This window comes from Salmo trutta, chromosome 7 (genome assembly GCF_901001165.1).
Source record: "Salmo trutta chromosome 7, fSalTru1.1, whole genome shotgun sequence".
NCBI classification, from domain to species: Eukaryota; Metazoa; Chordata; class Actinopteri; order Salmoniformes; family Salmonidae; genus Salmo; species Salmo trutta.
Window position 1 is genome coordinate 10,039,126 of NC_042963.1, and position 21,565 is coordinate 10,060,690.

At 42.2% G+C, this 21,565-nt stretch overlaps 2 protein-coding genes across 3 annotated transcripts in view; both read right to left on the reverse strand.

Moving 5' to 3' along the window:
- Positions 1 to 467: 467 nt before the first annotated feature.
- LOC115196898 (C-C motif chemokine 4) lies at positions 468 to 2,473 on the reverse strand. Its single transcript, XM_029757905.1, has 3 exons — positions 2,276 to 2,473; positions 1,829 to 1,949; positions 468 to 1,071 (listed from the first exon to the last, which is right to left on the reverse strand). Exons 1-3 carry the CDS (start codon positions 2,343 to 2,345, stop codon positions 957 to 959), a joined length of 306 nt encoding a protein of 101 aa, XP_029613765.1. The 5' UTR covers positions 2,346 to 2,473; the 3' UTR covers positions 468 to 956.
- Positions 2,474 to 5,122: 2,649 nt separating this feature from the next.
- The window catches only part of smpd3 (sphingomyelin phosphodiesterase 3), a 39,627-nt gene continuing 23,184 nt past the window's right edge, over positions 5,123 to 21,565 (reverse strand). For both annotated transcript variants that reach the window (XM_029757906.1, XM_029757907.1), the window contains exons 3-8: positions 16,864 to 16,939; positions 12,176 to 12,334; positions 11,924 to 12,013; positions 10,917 to 10,980; positions 7,699 to 7,858; positions 5,123 to 7,177 (exon numbers count right to left, since the gene is read on the reverse strand). In XM_029757906.1, the coding sequence (XP_029613766.1) occupies positions 7,076 to 7,177; positions 7,699 to 7,858; positions 10,917 to 10,980; positions 11,924 to 12,013; positions 12,176 to 12,334; positions 16,864 to 16,939 (651 nt within the window). In that variant the 3' untranslated portion in view covers positions 5,123 to 7,075. The remainder of the gene's footprint in view (positions 7,178 to 7,698; positions 7,859 to 10,916; positions 10,981 to 11,923; positions 12,014 to 12,175; positions 12,335 to 16,863; positions 16,940 to 21,565) is intronic.

Genomic DNA, 21,565 nt, shown 5'->3' on the forward strand with positions numbered 1-21,565 from the left:
TAGGCCTATTAGCTATGTTCTGTTAGAATGCACGGTTGGTGATTGTAAAATGGTTATTTTGGCCCACGCACATTTTTGGAACGTCACAAACACACACACACACACACACACACACACACACACACACACACACACACACACACACACACACACACACACACACACACACACACACACACACACACACACACACACGAGTTAGAAATCTACCACTAGAGGTCAGTTGCAGATAGCAGATGAGCACCAGAATTAGCTGGCCACTTTGTGTTTTTTTTTGCTCAGTTGGAAGAGCATGGCAATTGTAACTTGAGGGTAGTGGGTTTGATTCCTGGGACCACCCATATGTAAAATGTATGCATGCATGACTGTAAGTTACTTTGGATAAAAGTGTCTGCTAAATGGCATATAACATGTTCTTCATGCTGAGAGGGTTAGACACAGACCCAATTAAGTAGCTTACAACTGAATGTGGTTTAGATAGATGTTTACAGTCCTGTTTCATCAGGTAAGCATTAAAACCAACAAATGGTTTATCCACATGCATTTTAATTCATTGAAGGCAATCAAACAGAATGGGCCTATAGAATGCAGTTCCATAGGACATTCTATGGAACTACATTCTAATTGAATCTAATCATCACTATGCACAACTCATTCGGCACAATTATGTGTTTTATGGATTCAAAAAATAAATATTGAGTATCGATCACAGGCACCAAATGGTAAAGAGAGAGGTATACACAGCAACGCAGACTGCTCACAGCATTACAGTTATATGGAGATCATTTAGCTTATCTATTTGCCCAGATAGACCCAGGTGGTGTTTTGGCTCAGGACCTTAACTGCTCTCTCTGAGGCAGAGTTCTGGCCATGTCCTTCTTGTGTAACCGAGGAACAAAATAGGTTTTGAAGGATTTGCTTTGGCGTTGACATAGATGAGGGTCACATCACCATGGTTACAGGAGTGGCGTCTGCTTCCCAAAGTTCTTGCCGTCCAGGATGTTGATGTAGTCCTTCACCCATCTGTCTGAGGGCCTGGCACACACCTGTCTCCCCTTCTGAGTCTTAAACCTGAACATAGAAATACACTGTTATCAGCACAGAATAACAGTATGAACCCCATAGGGAAATGCACATACAAGATACCGTTGATACTCATGACATCTTTTTTTTGGATTATGACGTGACTTGTGGCGCAACGGTCTAAGGCACTACATCTCAGTGCTAGAGGTGTCACTACAGACCCTGGTTCAATTCCACACTGGGCACAATTGGCCCAGCGTCATCCAAATCTGGCCAGGGTAGGCCGTCATTGTAAATAAGAAATTGTTCTTAACTGACTTGCGTAGATAAATAAAATGATCATATCTGAGAGGAAAATGCCCAACGTGAAAGTGAAGGAGTGAAAATCAATCACATGAAGGAGGAATATAGCACATTCTGCATTTTACAACAGAGGTAAACTCACAAAAAAGTCGAAACATTGAATTTGACCCCTGGATGATAAGAGGTTGTTGTGTATCTGGTGGATTGATCTCTAACACAGATTGCTTTGAGGATTCGGCCACTAACGGGTAACCCTAACCCCCTGTAACTATCCCAGTCACAGCATGATTGAATCAATGACTCTATGTCTGTCTGACACCTCTATTTCACACTACTTTTACAACATATCACTGTTTCTTTGACATTTCATTCATTTCAATTCCTACATACGGTACGGCATCTTGAGTGTTTGAATCAAATTGTAATAAGCCTAACTCTCATCGCCACACACATATCCACTTACACACACATCAATAGCATAAGTACAATAGGGTTTACTCACATAACTGCTGGGTTAGAGCACTGCTGGCTGGTCTTGGTGTAACCCACCACTCTACCTCTGGGTATCTGACGCTCAGCAAAGGTAAAGCAGCACTTCTCCGGCCCGCTTGACATTCGAAGACCTACACAACACACACTTATGGGTCAGTTTGGGTCACACACACACACACACACACACACACACACACACACACACACACACACACACACACACACACACACACACACACACACACACACACACACACACACACACACACACACACACACACACACACACACACACACGCAGTCTTGTATAACTGACCTTGTGGAGACACACAATTCAGTGACCCATTCAAAATCCTATTATGTGTTCCTTTACTATTCTTGTGGGGACTTTTGGTCCCCACAAATATAGTTAAACACTTCCACACTCAAACATACAAACGTTCCAGTTGTCTCTTACCTTCGCTAAATGTGATGGTACTCAGTACAAGAACAAGCACAGACAGCATAGCAAGACGAGGGGTGAACATGCTGGCTCAGGTGGGATGGAGATTAGATGAGGAGAAGTCTGCTGTGAATACTGGTCTCAAGCTTTCTTGTCTGCTGTGTGGTGGAGGGAACAGAGGACCAATCTTTATAGTCTGGTGAGAGTGTTAGGGGGATATCCAGAAAGTGATGGTCTCGGTCACTTTTTTTTTTTTACATCTGATTGGCATTTAGTATGTGTACATGTGGGTGGGTTTCATCCCATGCATCAGTGTGTTGCCTTCTCCCGTTATGACATGCCTGTATTTCACTTCCCTTTTTCGCCATTGGTTTTTACACCAGAAGTACATCATTTGTGGGACTTTTATGTTCTATAGCCTGTTGATCTGTTGATCAGCAAAACAATTCTTAGAGTTAGATAATGAAAGAAAAACCTCAAAGTAGCCTATATAAATTGCACAAGAAGTATACATTTATGGATTTTTTTAAGGTATTGTTTCTCTTTATTCACTGTTGAATCAACACTAGAAATGCTACACTGAAAAAGAACACTAGTTACTATTGATGCACCCGTGCGCCAGTCTACCACATCCACCTATGTTGGCCTTCCGCATTTGCAGTGGAACCTGCCTGAGCTATACAAAGTCATATGACCACTCTATGGAAAGATGAGACGTCACGAACACAATGGTAAAAAAAAAAAAGTTATACATACAGAGGTCCTAAAACTACAAGTCATATAGCTAAATGATCCATGGTATGACCATCTTAACCCCCCCCCCCCCCCCCCCCCAAAAGGCTTAGACTTTTACAGGTTAAACCTGGCCAATTTGCTGTGTGGTATGAAAGGGATACATCTGCAGGTTGCCATACATTTCAAGAACCTTTTAGAATTCTGAAGAAGCGTAGATGCTACGTCAAGAAACCCACACTTAACTCAAAGGTTCTTTACCAGGCAAGAGTTGTCCAAGGAATCTTAAGAGCTGATGAAGAACCATTAAGAACATTCATTTTTCTCAGATCTCATGTACTGTAATGCTGAAATAAATGAATACATTTTCTGTGCCAGGTTATATTTAGGCTATCTGGTATTAGTGCATAAACCTAAACTTTAGGGCTTAACTGTACGCGTGCCAAATAGCCTACACAGCCAATCGCCAAATAATTATTTTGGGAACGGGCAGAAAAAGTTAATGTCAATCCACAAAGGCAAAAAATACGTTGTCGAAGTTGAATTCAATAAGACAAAAGCTGCGAAAGGAGAGTTGAAAATAAAGAGACGAGAGGGCCAGAAAAGTAATGTTTGGAAAAGATTTGGTCAAGTGGTAAAAGAGGATGATAGCGGTGCTGGTGGCTGTTATGTGTGATGATTGTGAGGTGTTATTCAAATTTGACTGTCACAGGTACTGCCTATTCTACAGTTAGATGGGTTAAATGGAAACTGAAATCTGGACACTGACTGTAGGTCTATAACCTCTCACATAGCCTTAATAATAACTCCGGCAGAATGTAACATTTCTTGCAGTAAAACTATACACCAAATGTAGGCAACATTTGTATGGGAACAGGAGTGGAGCAATATAATTTCAGATTTTCACTTCATCACGCATAGTCAGGCGGTTGTGGATGGGTCATTAGCAATTGCAGATGGGTGCGGGTGAACAAACAGATGACCCACGCACCACTAACGTACAGTATATTGTGGTATGTAAAGTTTTACACAAGCAGGTGATTTCCCCTCTTTATTAAAAGTCCTCCTATTACAGTGTTTCTACATGTGTTTCTGGTCATGCATGTAGAAGGCTTTAGTATAGAATTGCCGTTGGCACAAATTCACTGTATTTATGCCTGAATGTTGTCATTATAAATGAGAGTTGCTTTTTATTAGCAACAAATATGTGTTTGGTTGACTGAGCACGCAATCTGCAGAACTCATTAGCATATAGGGCATATCATCAAGCTCGAATAAACAATAATAACCTCGAAAATTAGATACAAATTATAAGGCATGTGTTATTGGTTTGGAGGAATGCCATTATTATGGACCCTTCTGGTTGGCAAAAGATGCCAAAATGGCCAAATGTTTATCTCACATTTGGTCTTGTGTCTCTGTTTATTTGTTTTTGGTTTATGTTCACAGGGACTCCCCTCCTTGGGGTTTTCAAAAAAGCTCATTCAAGGGAATGCTGTCACAGCGAAGAGTGCTTTGTTGTTCATCAAGTGTAACATAGAACTCCCCTCTCCCCTGATATCAAAAAGCAGAAGTCCACGTCATACGAGGAAAGTACACACAAGGTTTTACTTCCTTGTCACTTTTCTCTCTTTCTATGCACAAGTTGTTTATTTCCTTTCTATGTCCTATATAATGTGGCACTAAACACAATTATCCTGTGTAACACTAAGCTTTCATAGACAGTGAAGCTCATGAAATAGCTGTGAGCTGTGGTATGTTCATGGGCATGGGTTACACAACTTGAGGTTGTGAGAACAAATTCACACACAGGTACGCACGCACTGCTGGCTGGTCTTTGTGTAACCCACCACTCTTCCTCTGGGTATCTGACGCTCAGCAAAGGTAAAGCAACATTTATTCGGCCCGCTTGCTATACAAAGACCTACACAACACACACTTATGGGTCAGTTTGGGTCACACACACACACACACGCACACACACACACACACACACACACACACACACACAGTCCCTAAGTCCCAGTGAGACAGTTTTCCACTGGAGGCTTGGCAAAGAATGACTGTTGGTGAATGAGACTCCTTCAGACATATACTCCACACTCAAATAAAGACACAAAGAGCCAGTGATTCAAAGAGGGAAAATATACTTTTTTTTAAAGCAGAAGAAAATGAGCTGTTGAATAAGCTTAAAAAAGAGAGCCAATTCCCTGCCACATCACTCAGATAACGAGGCTACCCCAAAGCAGCATTCCCCACAAAATGATTTAAAAAACCATCAGTGACCATCAGTTATTATAGAGAACAAAATCAAAAGGATAGCAATGTGATGCATTATCTGTGGAGAGACTAGAAGCCATGGAGCATCATCATAACACTTTGCAAGCAGCTACAGCAGTCCCTCTGCCTGCCCCTTGACCCCCCTAGTCCCTGACTCAAAAACAGACCCAACTGCAGAGAGGCTGAGGGACTGGAGAGTCAGACCAGCACAGGGGAGATGTTATCTCTATGAGTTTCTTAAACCAGGGAACTGCAGCATCCTAAATATGGAACAGATCAATGCAAGATGGGCCATGTACTGTATTAAAAAGCACAAATATAAACCCTACCAATACTACTGCTACTACTAATAATAATAAAGAGGCTTTAGAGCGTATAAAAGCAGCCAGGTGATAGTAGATGAGTAGAAACGCCAGGTGGGCATACATACAGTACATACATATTAAAGTACAGAGATATTCTGACTGACCAGGATCCCTCCATAACCTGAAACAAGTAAGCAGGTGTGTAAACGTTCGCCTCTGCTGTGGCCACAACCAGGCATAAGATCTATAAATACTGCACCATGCTAAATGGGGTCGTCACATATCCCAATGCCAGCTCTGCACACATACGCACATCCCTTATCGTCCTGTGATACAGCCAGCAATAGCAACAGTGTCAATAAGAACAGGTGAGAGAGTAAAAAGGTGTTGTCACAAATGAGGCAGGCATCAGTGCCAATGGTGTCTGTGTATGTAATGAGTGTGCAGGTGTGTGTGTTTGTGGGTTTTGGCAGGGTGGCATTTCATGCAGAATCATTGCATTGGCAGCATTTGAGATTGCATCGTCAGGGGAACATGCTTATCGCCCTGGAGACCAGGCTTTCAACCCAAACAGTCTGTGATTAAAATTCTTATTGAGGGATTGCATCTGATATCCTCACTACCCTCCCCATGTAGAACCCCCCCACTCCCCCACCCAGGCCCTCCTAACTAAGTTCCTCTTATCTAATCATATCAGGTGTTCCTCACTGCTCAGCTCTGCATAACAACCAAACAACCACTGAAACATGAGATGCCGGTCAGATTGGCCCGGAAAATATCCCTTTCAGATGTTATTTTTCATACAATACCTCCATTATAAATTTAAAGTATTAAATGTGGGTGTTTCAACTCCCTACAAAGATGGTACGTTGACCATAGAAACCATTAGAAAGAGTTAGAAAAAAAGACATTATGCTGAGGATCCATGAACTGAGGTTAAGGTAAGAGAGGAACAAACACACCAACACAGTAAGCCAGGCTACACTCTATATTCCATGAGTCAAGAGAAGTCTCATGTCACCGTTTTAAATCAAATAAAGAACTAAGTTTAGACGCTTCCGAGCCCAAAAAGTATAAACATAAAAAGGTCAGACATAAATGAGGCCTGAAAACATAAAAGTATCTAAATACAGGAAATGATTCATAGTAAGTCAATCATTGGTACTCCATCATCAGGGAGCTGATAGACCCCGAGGACCAGAGGTGATACATGGTACGGTGGCCTGTAGGTGTGTGAGTCTTTGGCTCAGTCCCTCAGGTCCGCATTGGGCCCAGTCCAGACCTCTGACACACACAACAACCACTCTCTTATCTCTCTCCACCAGGTTCTCTCTGGATCACATGACTCCTCTGCATCTGCTCCTTTATTTCTTCTTCGTTATGTCCATCCATTTCTTCTCCTTTTTCAAGCTCTGTCTTTCTCAGGCCTGAGTTCCTTGCCTTCTCTCTGCCTCCTCCGTCCCCGTTCTTCCTCCGTGGCAGTGTAAAGGGTGTGGGCCTAAGGCTCCTCCTCTCCTGTGGACACAGCCAGACGCATGGCCACAGACAGGTGGTCAGTGAGGCCAGCCAGCTGGGTGATGAAGCTAAACTCTTCAATGTCCTACAGATGGCAACAGAGAGTAGGTACATGACATCATTATAATTTCATAATACAACATTATGGGATTACAGATTAATTATATCACGTTATCATAATACTAGATTACAACGCAGCGTATTTTAAATCCTAATCTTCTGAGCCATTGTGCATAATGTCCTTGAAAATATGGTTTATCTGAAAATGTATGTCACTCAGAATTCTTGCCATTGCTACATTTAATCACAAGGTGGCAGTTCAGTGCCATGATTCATAATGAGAAAAGCGAGATGTTGTTGAGCACAGATTTGCAACCTATGCAAATAAAGTAATTTGGTTTTCTAATCCTCTTTGCTCCATACACAAAATGTGATGAAAACATTGTCCTAACCCTAACCCTTCTTTCCCAATTTATTTGATCTGGTCTTGATCAGCTGCTATGCTGTTATGCTCAGTCTCCTTCTTTTGTGTGTTTCTACATCTCAACCTCCTTGGGATCTTGAGGGTATTTTAGCCAGGGTTTCCATATTTGGCAATGAACGTACCACTTTCCAGTCCTGCTGCACCGCCTCACTGTAAAGGATGTAGTCGATCCTCCTCCCGTTGCCTTTCAGGGGGATCTTTCTGCCCTTCTGATTAGGACAGTGGTTTTTATTGGTAGGGAACACCAAGTATTCCTTCCTCCCCTCCTCATTCTCCATCACTCTATCAATGAAAACAATCAACCATTTACTTAAAAACACCTTAACGATTTCAACAGCCAGCTGCACATAACGTTCTGAAAACCATATTTTAGAACTTGGTGAGAGCGGGGTTGTTCTATTGTTATTTTGCATACAACCTTCCCGCAACTTTCTGGGAATGGTACAGGTTAGTTGCTTGGCTTTGGAACATTCTCAGAACATTTAAGGGGAAAACATGTATATTTTCTTGGTATTTCATTACTTTAACAGAATGTTTCCTAAAAGCTCAAACACGGTTACATTTAATTTCAATTTTGGTCATGTTTTAGGAATGCTCTCCATCCGGTTCAGAGAATGTTAAGAAACAACATTCTTCTGTGGGAATTTAAGCTCTTCAGCATAATGTTTCCCACAGGTTTCCTCATGGTTCTATGTAAAGTAATGTTCTCAAATCTTTCAGAATAACATTAAGAAAAAGGGGGTGACAAGTAGCCTAGTGGTTAGAGCATTGGGCCAGGAACCAAAAGGTTGCTGGATCAAATCCCCGAACTGACAAGGTAAAAATCTGTCGTTCTGCCCCTAAACAAGACAGTTAACCCACTGTTCCCTGCTAGGCCGTCATTGTAAATAAGAATTTGTTCTTAACTGACTTGCCTAGTTAAATAAAAAAGTTTTTTTAAAGAAACAATGTTGTTCTGTGGGAATTTCAGTACTTCTACAGAACATTCCACAGGTCCTATTTAATGTAATATATTTACTACATTCTGGGAATGTAAAAAAAAAAATGGTGTGATTTAAGCAATGTTCTCAGAACGTTCAGCGAATGTATGGTTCTCTTTTATGTCAGAAAATCAGAGGTTTGAATCTCACTGAAGCCATAATAGACAGTACATTTTTTTAAATCTTTGCATGATTAATACCTAAGCAAATTCATTTCCATGTGTCCTACTCAATATGTCCTTGGAGTTCATAAGAGTTAACCCAGAATAAGCTGGAGGTGTTATTAAATGTGTTATTAAAAAATTCATTGAAAGTTTTAAGAAAGTTATTCAAAAACCTTTAAATAACCTTTAGACTTAGTTCTTAAAGTGTAAAGAAAATGTTCATATATACACTACCGGTCAAACGTTTTAAAACACTTACTCATTCAAGGGTTTTTCTTTATTTTGACTGTTTCCTACATTGTAGAATAATAGTGAAGAGATCAAAACTATGAAATAACACACATGGAATCATGTAGTAACCAAAAAAGTGTTAAACAAATCAAAATATATTTTATATTTGAGATTCTTCAAATAGCCACCCTTTGCCTTGATGACAGCTTCGCACACTCTTGGCTTTCTCTCAACCAGCTTCATGAGGTAGTCACCTGGAATGCATTTCAATTAACATGTGTGCCTTGTTAAAAGTTAATTTGTGGAACATCTTTCCTTCTTAATGCGTTTGAGCCAATCAGTTGTGTTGTGACAAGGAAGGGATGGTATACAAAAAATAGCCTATTTGTTAAAAGACCAAGTCCATATTATGGCAAGAACAGCTCAAATGAGCAAAGAGAAACGACAGTCCATTATTACTTTAAGCCATGAAGGTCAGTCAATCCGGAAAATTTCAAGAACTTTGAAAGTTTCTTCAAGTGCAGTTGCAAAAACCATCAAGCGCTATGATGAAACTGGCTCTCATGAGGACCACCACAGGAAAGGAAGACCTAGAGTTACCTCTGCTGCAGAGGATAAGTTCATTAGAGTTACCAGCCTCAGAAATTGCAGCCCATATAAATGCTTCACAGAGTTCTAGTAACAAACACATCTCAACATCAACTGTTCAGGGGAGACTGTGTGAATCAAGCCTTCATGGTCGAATTGTTGCAAAGAAACCACTACTAAAGGACACCAATAAGAAGAAGAGACTTGCTTGGACCAAGAAACACGAGCAATGGACATTAGAACAGTGGAAATTTGTTGTTTGGTCTGGAGTCCAAATTGGAGATTTTTGGTTCCAACCGCCGTGTCTTTGTGAGACGTGGTGTGGGTGAACAGATGATCTCCGCATGTGTATTTCCCACCGTAAAGCATGGATGAGGAGGTGTTATGGTGTGGGGATGCTTTGCTTGTGACACTGTCAGTGATTTATTTAGAATTCAAGGCACACTTAACCAGCATGGCTACCACAGCATTCTGCAGCGATACGCCATCCCATCTGGTTTGGGCTTAGTGGGACTACAGTATCATTTGTTTTTCAACAGGACAATGACCCAACACAACTCCAGGCTGTGTAAGGGCTATATGACCGAGAAGGAGAGTGATGTAGAGCTGCATCAGATGACCTGGCCTCCACAATCCCTCGACTTCAACCAAATTGAGATGGTTTGGGACGAGTTGGACCGCAGAATGAAGGGAAAGCAGCTAACAAGTACTCAGCATGTGTGGGAACTTCTTCAAGACTGCATTCTATGTGAAGCCGGTTGACAGAATGCCAAGAGTGTGCAAAGCTGTCATCAAGGCAAAGGGTGGCTATTTGAAGAATCTCAAATATAAAATATATTTTTGATTTGTTTAACACTTGTTTGGTTACTACATGATTCCATATGTGTTATTTCATAGTTTTGATGTCTTCACTATTATTCTACTAAAAAATAAAATAAGGAAAAACCCTTGAATGAGTAGGTGTTCTAAAACTTTTAATGGGTAGTATATAACCATACCGAAACTTTGACAACATTTAGAGAATGTTCTCAGAATGTTATTTAATTACCTATAATTTCCGTCCTCAGAGCGTTAATAAAACCACCCAGGAAAACTTTCAGGGAACCAGAGTAAAACGTTGTCAGAACCTCCCTGTAACCTAAAAATGCACATTCGTCGAACACAATTTTCACATCTGTTCTCAGAATGTTTAAAAAACAGAATTTTTTTACCAGTCAGGAAACAAATGGCTTCGTTCCGACAACCATTGTGAAACCAAAAACATGTTTCCACAATTTCCAAGGAACCAAAGGTGCGAGCTGGGTGCTATGTATTCTATGTACTACGTGTTATTATTATTATGTCGGTGTGGGAGTTGATACTGGTTGTTTTACTTACTTTTGCAAACTCTCTGGTGAACTGACCTCCTCGTCATAAAGCCCGCTGGTGTCCAGTAGTGTTCCTGTTCACACACACACACACACACACACACACACACACACACACACACACACACACACACACACACGCACACACGCACACACGCACACACGCACACACGCACACACGCACACACGCACACACACACACCTGGGTTAGAGAACAGCTGGCAGGGAGGAATTTGAGTTCACCTGACCAATTTTGAAATCTGACAATGGATGGCAGCTCAAAAGAACATGTAGTTCTGAAGCCTGTTTTCTCTGTAATTTCTCAAGAGCTCAACAATAACACAAATGGATGAACTGTAGTTGGGCAGAAAAAAAAATGAGCACTCCAGTATCTTCCTCCTCTGTGACATAACAGATCTCTCACCGGACCTCTAAAATGTTCATTTAGAGAATTGTGGTTAGCAAACAAATGTGCAGTACCAGTAATGAGGACCTCTGAGGACCTAGTCTTAGGCTAATGATGTCTCCCACAAGGAGGAGGGCGAGACGACATTTAAATGAGCAGTAGATGAGAAGGAGAACATGGTGACTCACAGTGATTAACATAACTCCCATATACAGCATTTACACGTTGGCTCTAGTGTACAATAAACTTGGCTTGGTTGAATATATGCCAGCATCCATCCTACCATCTCCCTGCCATCACAGCACATATCACTTTCCAAACATCACTGTGTGTCCCAGATAAACATTTCGCTACACCCGCAAAACATCTGCTAAATATGTGTATGTGACCAATAAAATTTGATTTGATTTGCTAATGTCCCTTCTCCTTTAGATTCAGTTCCAGACCATCATTCTCCAGGTTTATGCCACTATTGCTGTCTCATAATCTATTGTACTTATTTTGATCTGCACAATGTGTTCCCAGATTTTCTGACAAAGAGACAAAGCCTAGTTCCCTGACACAAGCACACCCACTCCTACCAGTACCAGCCCAAACTCCTGTCCACTCACCCAGAGCCCATGGCTTGTCCTCCCCTGGCCCCAGGCGACACGGGTCCTTGTACTGCGTGAAGAGGGAATGCTGCTGCTCCAGTTTATCCTCTGAAATGGAGGGATACAATGAGAAACAAAGAGGGGCTTGTCTGTCCAGATCCCCCAGTTATTAGTCCAGATACATGGAATGATAGGTACAACACCCAAACATACAATTTCTGCAGGATGTCAGAGAATAGAAGCTTTTCACACAGTCAGAGAGCTAGCTACCTGAGGAGCAGTTGTCGAAATTGAGGTCGCCGAGGACAACATCAAAGGCCACCTGGTCCTCCAGACCCTTCTCCTCCGAGGGGCGGGACGTTGCCTTGCGGAAATCCGTCCCCCACTCCAAGAGTAGATCCAACTGCTCACAACGCACAGCTGCATCTCCTAAAGGACGTAGAGAGAGAGACAGAGAGAGAGAGAAATAGGGGGGGAGAGAGAGATAGAGGGAGAGCGAGAGAGAAAGGAGTGTGGTTAGGGGGATGGAAATACAAAATGTGAGTGGCTTAGCTTTGGATGGGATTTTGGCTGCACCACAAGGAAAGAGGGAGAAAAAATACATAGAATGTACTCAAACAGTATTTACAGCACAGTGCATAATGGTCACTATGGGCTACTGGCTGGGGAATGGGGAGGCTCCCTGTGGCCAGCAAGGATGACCAAGCTACTAAACAGATCTGTGTGTGGGGAGAGCAGGGGTGGTCTGGAACCCTTTGACAACATCTATTCAATGCTGATCATTTATGAGTCAACGAAGACAATGAAAACATGGGTTATAAGCAGCAAAGGCCAAAATAAACAGAAGTAAAAGCAGAAATCACACACACACGCGCACACGCACACACACACACACACACACACACACACACACACACACACACACACACACACACACACACACACACACACACACACACACACACACACACACACACACACAGAGAACAAGCAGTAAGAGGGGAAAATGGTACATGAAAAACAAGCAGCAATAGGAATGTGCCTCGTTGTAAAGATCGGTTTTGTACTGTGTAAAGCATCACCTAGAACATAATAAGACCTCTCTTGTTCTCTCTTCCCTATATTTCATTTGTCTTTAGAAATAGCCCTTGTTCTATAGTTAGCCCAGTGAGCAGACTCTCAGAGGTGTAGGATGCTCCAAAAATAGCAGGGAGATCTGTCTTCGAAAAAAAAAACGAGACCCAGAGACCAGAGGCTTTAAATAGGCCTGACTCTTAAAACAGTTTGAGCCCATCGCCATGGGAACAGAGCATGTGTGCAGAGCAAGTGTGTGGGTTTGATGCATTCATTTATCTGCTCTGAGGTTGAAAGCAGAGTAGGCTACTACACACACCATCCATCTTACACCATCTGTCTACTACTATTGTGTTCACACACTCGTGTACAATCACTCAGATCTCTCCCTATCTCAGTCTGTCATCCCCACTTGCTTCAAGATCAAATCAAACTTTATTTGTCACATGCACCGAATACAACAAGTGTAGACCTTACCCTGAAATGCTTACTTACAAGCTCTTAACCAACAGTGCAGTTCAAGAAAGAGTTAAGAAAATATTTACCAAATAAACTGAAGTAAAAAATATAAAAAGTAACATAATAAAATAACAATAACGAGGCTATATACAGGTGGTACCGGTACCGAGTCAATGTGCGGGGAACAGGTCAGTCGAGGTAATTTGTACATAGCGGTAGGGGTGAAGTGACTATGCATAGATAATAAACAGCGAGTAGCAGCAGTGTACAAAACAAATGGAGGGGAGGGGTCAATGTAAATAGTCCGGTGGCTATTTGATTCATTGTCAATAAAACAAAGGAGTTGATTGTGGATTACAGGAGACAGCAGAGAGATCACGTCCCCATCCACATCGATGGGGCCGCAGTGGAGAGGGTCAAAAGCTTCAAGTTCCTTGGCGTGCACATCACCAAAGACCTGAAATGGTTCCACCGACACTGTGGTGAAGAAGGCGCAACAGTGCATCTTCAATCTCAGGAGGCTGAAGAAATTCATCAAGGCCCCTAAAACCCTCACAAACTTCTACAGATGCACCATTGAGAGCTTTCTTTCAGGCTGCATTACCGCCTGGTACGGCAACTGCACCACCCTCAACTGCATGGCTCTCCAGAAGGTGGTGCGTTCAGCCCAACTCATCACTGGGGGCACACTGCCTGCCTTCCAGGACATCTACAGGACCCGGTGTCATAGGAAGGCCAAGAAGATCATCAAGGACCTGAGCCATCCGAGCAACAGCCTGTTCACCCTGCTCATCTAGCAGATGGCGACAGGCGTATCAAAGACGGGGACTGAGAGACTGAAAAACAGCTTCTATCTCCAGGCCATCACACTTTTGAACAGCCATCACCAGCAGGCCACCTGCCCGGTACTCTGCCCGGCACCTTAGAGACTGCTGCCCCGTGTATATAGAGAGATTGAACACTGGTCACTTGAACAATGTTTACATACTATTTGACCCACTTTATATTTATACAGCGCCGTGAAAAAGTATTTGACCCTTTTCTGATTTTCTCTATTTATATTGTTGATAGTGAATGTTATCAGATCTTCAACCAAAACCTGATATTAGATAAATGGAACCTGAGTTTACAAATAACAAAAAAAATTATACTTATTCTATTATTTACTTTTAACAAAGTTAATGATGAATAAGTTGACTGTTTATAGATGTGATAAGTAGAGTTTAATTCAGGAGATGGTAACTCTTTAAAGAACCGCTCTCGTGGTTCCCCATATGAGTTCCTTGTTACATGATTAATTTAATTGGGTAACAATTAAATACAGTTAGTTGATTAGATAAATAACAGTCTTCAGATTAATGTTAAAGTCAAGTCACGCCAATACATACCATTATATAAACACCTTTTATATTCATATACTATCCATACTGTCTATACACACCATTATAAATATACAGGTGAAGTCAGAAGTTTACATACACCTTAGCCAAATACATTTCAACTCAGTTTTTCACAATTCCTGACATTTAATCCTAGTAAAAATTCCCTGTCTTAGGTCAGTTAGGATCACCACTTGATTTTAAGAATGTGACATTTTTGAATAATAGAAGAGAGAATGATTTATTTCAGCTTTTATTTTTTTCATCACATTCCCAGTGGGTCAGAAGTTTACATACACTCAATTAGTATTTGGTAGCATTGCCTTTAAATTGTTTAACTTGGGTCAAACGTTTTGGGTAGCCTTCCACAAGCTTCCCACAATAAGTTGGGTGAATTTTGGCCCATTCCTCCTGACAGAGTTGGTGTAACTGAGTCAGGTTTGTAGGCCTCCTTGCTCGCTCACACTTTTTCAGTTCTGCACACACATTTTCGTTAGGATTGAGGTCAGGGCTTTGTGATGGCCACTCCAATACCTTGACTTTGTTGTCCTTAAGCCATTTTGCCACAACTTTGGAAGTATGCTTGGGGTCATTGTCCATTTGGAAGACCCATTTGCGACCAAGCTTTAACTTCCTGACTGATGTCTTGAAATGTTGCTTCAATATATCCACAAAATGTTCCTTCTCATGATGCCATCTATTTTGTGAAGTACACCAGTCCCTCCTGCAGCAAAGCACCCACACAACATGATGCTGACACCCCTGTCCTTCACGGTTGGGATGGTGTTCTTCGGCTTGCAAGCCTCCCCCTTTTTCCTCCAAACATAACGATAGTCAGTTCAATTTTCGTTTCATCAGACCAGAATACATTTCTCCAAAAGGTACGATCTTTGTCCCCATGTGCAGTTGCAAACCGTAGTCTGGCTTTTTTATGGCGGTTTTGGAGCAGTGGCTTCTTCCTTTCTGAGAGGCCTTTCAGGTTATGTCGATATAGGACTCGTTTTACTGTGGATATAGATACTTTTGTACCTGTTTCCTCCAGCATCTTCACAAGGTCCTTTACTGTTGTTCTGGGATTGATTTGCACTTTTCGCACCAAAGTACATTCATCTCTAGGAGACAGAACGCGTCTCCTTCCTGAGTGGTATGACGGCTGTGTGGTCCCATGGTGTTTATACTTGCGTACTATTGTTTGTACAGATGAATGCAGTACCTTCAGTCGTTTGGAAATTGCTCCCAAGGATGAACCAGACTTGTGGAGGTCTATAATTTTTTTTCTGAGGTCTTGGCTGTTTTCTTTTGATTTCCCCATGATGTCAAGCAAAGAGGCACTGAGTTTGAAGGTAGGCCTTGAAATACATCCACAGGTACACCTCCAATTGACTCAAATGATGTCAATTAGCCTATCAGAAGCTTCTAAAGCCATGACATAATTTTCTGGAATTTTCCAAGCTGTTTAAAGGCACAGTCAACTTAGTGTATGTAAACTTCTGACCCACTGGAATTGTGATACAGTGAGTTATAAGTGAAATAATCTGTATGTAAACAATTGTTGGAAAAATGACTTGTGTCATGCACAAGGTAGATGTCCTAACCGACTTGCCAAAACTATAGTTTGATAACAAGACATTTGTGGAGTGGTTGAAAAACGAGTTTTAATGACTCCAACCTAAGTGGATGAAACTTCTGACTTCAACTGTATGTATATTCAGGACTCTGACATTGCTGGCTTTGATATTTCAGATGTTTTAAAACTTTTTGGATAATATGTGTATTGTTGTTGTATTGCTGTGTGTATATTACTGTATTATTGTATCTGCAAATCTGTGTACGTGACCAATAAACTTTGATATGATTTGACTCTCAAACCCTTTTTTATTCCCAAACATTTGTTCCGTTTACCTCTGGTATTCACATAAGACTACAGAGCCAGCATAGACCTAATCAAAGTAGGGAGGAGAAGCTAGGATCCAATTAGCAAAGAAGCTAAAAAATGTATTGGTGTGTGAGCATGTACTGTACTGTATACTATAAACTTAAAAATACCTTCAATGGCGTGTAGATGAGTGCAGGTGAGGTATCCCACAACTCTCTGCTCCTGATGGGAGGTTCCCACCTGCACCTGTAGAGAATAGGGAGAGAAAAATAGGAAGTTATATATCTCTGACAACAAGCAGATTGGACAGTGAATTAGAAAACATTTAATACCACATAATATCATATATTAATGTAACCTGTACATCTACAGACCTACTTCTGTCTCGATGCTGCCCACTCTGGGGTGGTAGGTAGCCTAGTGGTTAACGCACTGGGCCAGTAACCGAAAGGTTGTTGGATCAAATCCCTGAGCTGACAATGTAAAAATCTGTTGTTCTGCCCCTGAACAAGGCAGTTATTAACCTACTGTTCCTTAAGCCACTGTTCATAAATATGAATTTGTTCTTAACTGACATGCTTAGTTAAAATATATAGTTATTTTTTTAACTGTCCCCTTTCTAGCCTCCGTTCTGCTCCTCACTTTCTCTGTCATTGGCCCAATCCAAAAACAACCCTCCCTCCCTCCCTCCCTCTCTCCCTCCCTCCCTCCCTCCCTCCCTCCCTCCCTCCCTCCCTCCCTCCCTCCCTCCCTCCCTCCCTCCCTCCCTCCCTCCCTCTCTCCCCTCTCCCACACCCGTAACTCTGACATTGTTCTTGTTTGAAATCCCCTCAGTGGAGATAGTCTGTTCCTCACTGTTTCCATTTACAGGCCCGAATTGGCCATAGAAACACTGATGATCCTGGAATGAATGGAGAGGCTTTTACTGCAGATTACACTGGGCCTGTGAGCCAGGGCCAAAAATGGTTATACTGAATGGATAGACTGATGCTTTTGAGTGTCAGGGGCGGGTGGACTACACAGTTGGGTGCAGGTAATAGGGATGGACTACAGTATTCGATTGAGTGGGTTGGAAATGTGCATTGTTTTGAAGTGTTACCTAGTGTCAGAAAAGATCTATCTAAAGACCTTTCAGGACTTGTTCAATAGATCTCCTCTGTCATCAGGGCGATTGCAGGTTTGATTAGATTTGATTACAGTGTGCTCAAGCTCTCTGTTCAGTCACTGTGCAGTCATGCAATCACTGGATCGCAGTCTTGGCTTGGTCTCACCGACAAGGCCCTCATAGAAAACGCTTAGGACCACAGTAAAGCATTAGCCCAATTAGCTAGACTTTAAAATGAAATGCAAGGGTTACGTTTTAGACTACAACACAATACATTCTGTGACATTTTTTCCTCCGCAGAGATTTGGAGCCATCCTCTGTCCACTTGGCCTGACACATGCACTGTACATTCCCTGACCCAGTCTGTATAGCAGGTCCCTTTCCAACTCTCTTACCTTCTAATCCTGTTCCCCATCCTCTTTCTCTCTCCTTTCACTTCTCTCTCTTTCTCTGCCTGTGTCCCTGTGTATGAATATTTCAGAGGCTTATCCATGCTTGGGTAGGTGTGTGCTCTAAAACTGACAACAGGCCTGAAGGGAATCATGGTCATGTGTCTAGGACCCGCTTGTGTGTGGGTGCATGTGCAGGTGTGTGCACGCTGTTTGTGTTTGTGCTTTACATAGGCTACATGTTAGAAAATAAATAAATTATAATGATTATTATGAAAATCTGAATTCCTTGCATCTTGAGTAAACTAGTAGCAAGGTAAAAGTTCAATGTGAACCCAAAGGACAAGATACACTATACAGTTGAAGTCGGAAGTTTACACACACTAAGGTTGGAGTCATTAAAACTCGTTTTTCAACCACTCCACACATTTCTTGTTAACAAACTATAGTTTTGGCAAGTTGGTTAGGACATCTACTTTGTGCATGACACAAGTCATTTTTCCAACAATTGTTTACATACAGATTATTTCACTTATAATTCACTATCACAATTCCAGTGGGACAAAAGTTTACATGCACTAAGTTGACTGTGCCTTTAAACAGCTTGGAAAATTCCAGAAAATTATGTCATGGCTTTAGAAGCTTCTGATACGCTAATTGACATCATTTGAGTCGATTGGAGATGTACCTGTGGATGTATTTCAAGGCCTACCTTCAAACTCAGTGCCTCTTTGCTTGACATCATGGAAAAATCAAAAGAAATCAGCCAAGACCTCATAAAAAGAATTGTAGACCTCCACAAGTCTGGTTCATCCTTGGGAGCAATTTCCAAACGCCTGAAGGTACCACGTTCATCTGTACAAACAATAGTACACAAGTATAAACACAATGGGACCACGCAGCCGTCATACCGCTCAGGAAGGAGACACGTTCTGTCTCCTAGAGATTAACATACTTTGGTGTGAAAAGTGCAAATCAATCCCAGAACAACAGCAAAGGACCTTGTGAAGATGCTGGAGGAAACAGGTACACAAGTATCTACATCCACAGTAAAACGAGTCCTATATCAACATAACCTGAAAGGCTGCTCAGCGAGAAAGAAGCCACTGCTTTAAAACCGGCATAAAAAAGCCAGACTACGGTTTGCAACTGCATATGGGGACAAAGATCGTACTTTTTGGAGAAATGTCTTCTGGTCTGATGAAACAAAAATGGAACTGTTTGGCCATAATGGCCATCGTTATGTTTGGAGGAAAAAGGGGGAGGCTTGCAAGTCGAAGAACGCCATCCCAACCGTGAAGCACGGGGGTGGCAGCATCATGTTGTGGGGGTGCTTTGCTGCAGGAGGGACTGGTGAACGTCACAAAATAGATGGCATCATGAGAAGGAAAATTATGTGGATATATTGAAACAACATCTCAAGACATCAGTCAGGAAGTTAAAGCTTGGTCGCAAATGGGTCTTCCAAATGGACAATGACCCCAAGCATACTTCCAAAGTTGTGGCAAAATGGCTTAAGGACAACAAAGTCAAGGTATTGGAGTGGCCATCACAAAGCCCTGACCTCAATCCCATAGAACATTTGTGGGCAGAACTGACAAAGCCTGTGCAAGCAAGGAGGCCTACAAACCTGACTCAGTTACACCAACTCTGTCAGGAGGAATGGGCCAAAATTCAGCAAACTTATTGTGGGAACCTTGTGGAAGGCTACCCGAAACATTTAACCCAAGTTAAACAATTTAAAGGCATGAAATAAATCATTCTCTCCACTATTATTGTGACATTTCACATTCTTAAAATAAAGTGGTGATCCTAACTGACCTAAGACAGGGAATTGTTACTAGGATTAAATGTCAGGAATTGTGAAAAACTGAGTTGAAATGTATTTGGCTAAGGTGTATGTACATTTCTGACTTCAACAGTATTATACAAAAGTATGTAGACAACCCTTCAAATTAGTGGATTCGGCTATGTCAGCCTCACCCGTTGCTGACAGGTGTATAAAATCGAGCACACAGCCATGCAATCTCCATAGACAAACATGACAGTAGAATGGCCTTACTGACGAGCTCAGTGACTTTCAACGTGGCATCATCGTAGGATGCCACCTTTCCAACACGCCAGTTCGTCACATTTCTGCCCTGCTAGAGCTGCCCCGGGAAACTATAAGCGCTCTTATTTTAACATCTTGACCATGTTCTGTTATAATATCCACCCGGCACAGCCAAAAGAGGACTGGCCACCCCTCATAGCCTGGTTCCTCTCTAGGTTTCTTCCTAGGTTTTTGGCCTTTCTCAGGAGTTTTTCCTAGGGAGTTTTTCCCAGCCACCGTGCTTCTTTCACATGCATTGCTTGCTGTTTGGGGTTTTAGGCTGGGTTTCTGTACAGCACTTTGAGATTTCAGCTGATGTACGAAGGGCTATATAAATAAATTTGATTTAATTTGATTTGATTCTTATTGTGAAGTGGGAATGTCTAGGAGCAGCAACGGCTCAGCCGCGAAGTGATAGGCCACACAAGCTCACAGAACGGGAGCGTTGTGTGCTGAAGCGCGTATCATGTAAAAATCGTCTGTCCTCGGTTGCAACACTCACTACCGAGTTCCAAACTGCCTCTGGAAGCAACGTCAGCACAATAAATGTTTGTCGGGAGCTTCATAAATGGGTTTCAATGGCCGAGCAGATGCACACAAGCCTAAGATCACCATGCGCAATACCAAGTGTCGGCTGGAGTGGTGTAAAGCTCACCGCCATTGGACTCTGGAGCAGTGGAAATGCGTTCTCTGGAGTGATGAATCTCGCTATACCATCTGGCAGTCCGACAGACTAATCTGGGTTGGTGGATGCCAGGAGAACTCTACCTGCCCCAATGCATAGTGCCAACTGTAAAGTTTGGTGGAGGAGGAATAATGGTCTGGGGCTGTTTTTCATGGTTCAGGCCCCTTAGTTCCAGTAAAGGGAAATCTTAACGCTACAGTATACAATGACATTCTAGACAATTCTGTGTTTCTAACTTTGTGGAAACAGTTTGGGGAAGGCCCTTTCCTGTTTCAGCATGACAATTCCGCTGTGCACAAAGTGAGTTCCGTACTGAAATGGTTTGTTGAGAACAGTGTGGAAGAACTTGACTCGCCTGCTCAAAGCCCTGACCTCAACCCCATCGAACACCTTTGGGATGAATTGGAAAGCCGTCTGCGAGTCAGGCTTAATTGCCTAACATCAATGCCCGACCTCACTAAGGCTCTTGTGGTTGAATCGAAGAAAGTCCCCACAGCAATGTTCCAACATCTAGTGGAAAGCCTTCCCAGAAGAGTGGAGGCTGTTAATAGCAGCAGACGGGGGACCAACTCCATGTTAATGCTCATGATTTTGGAATGAG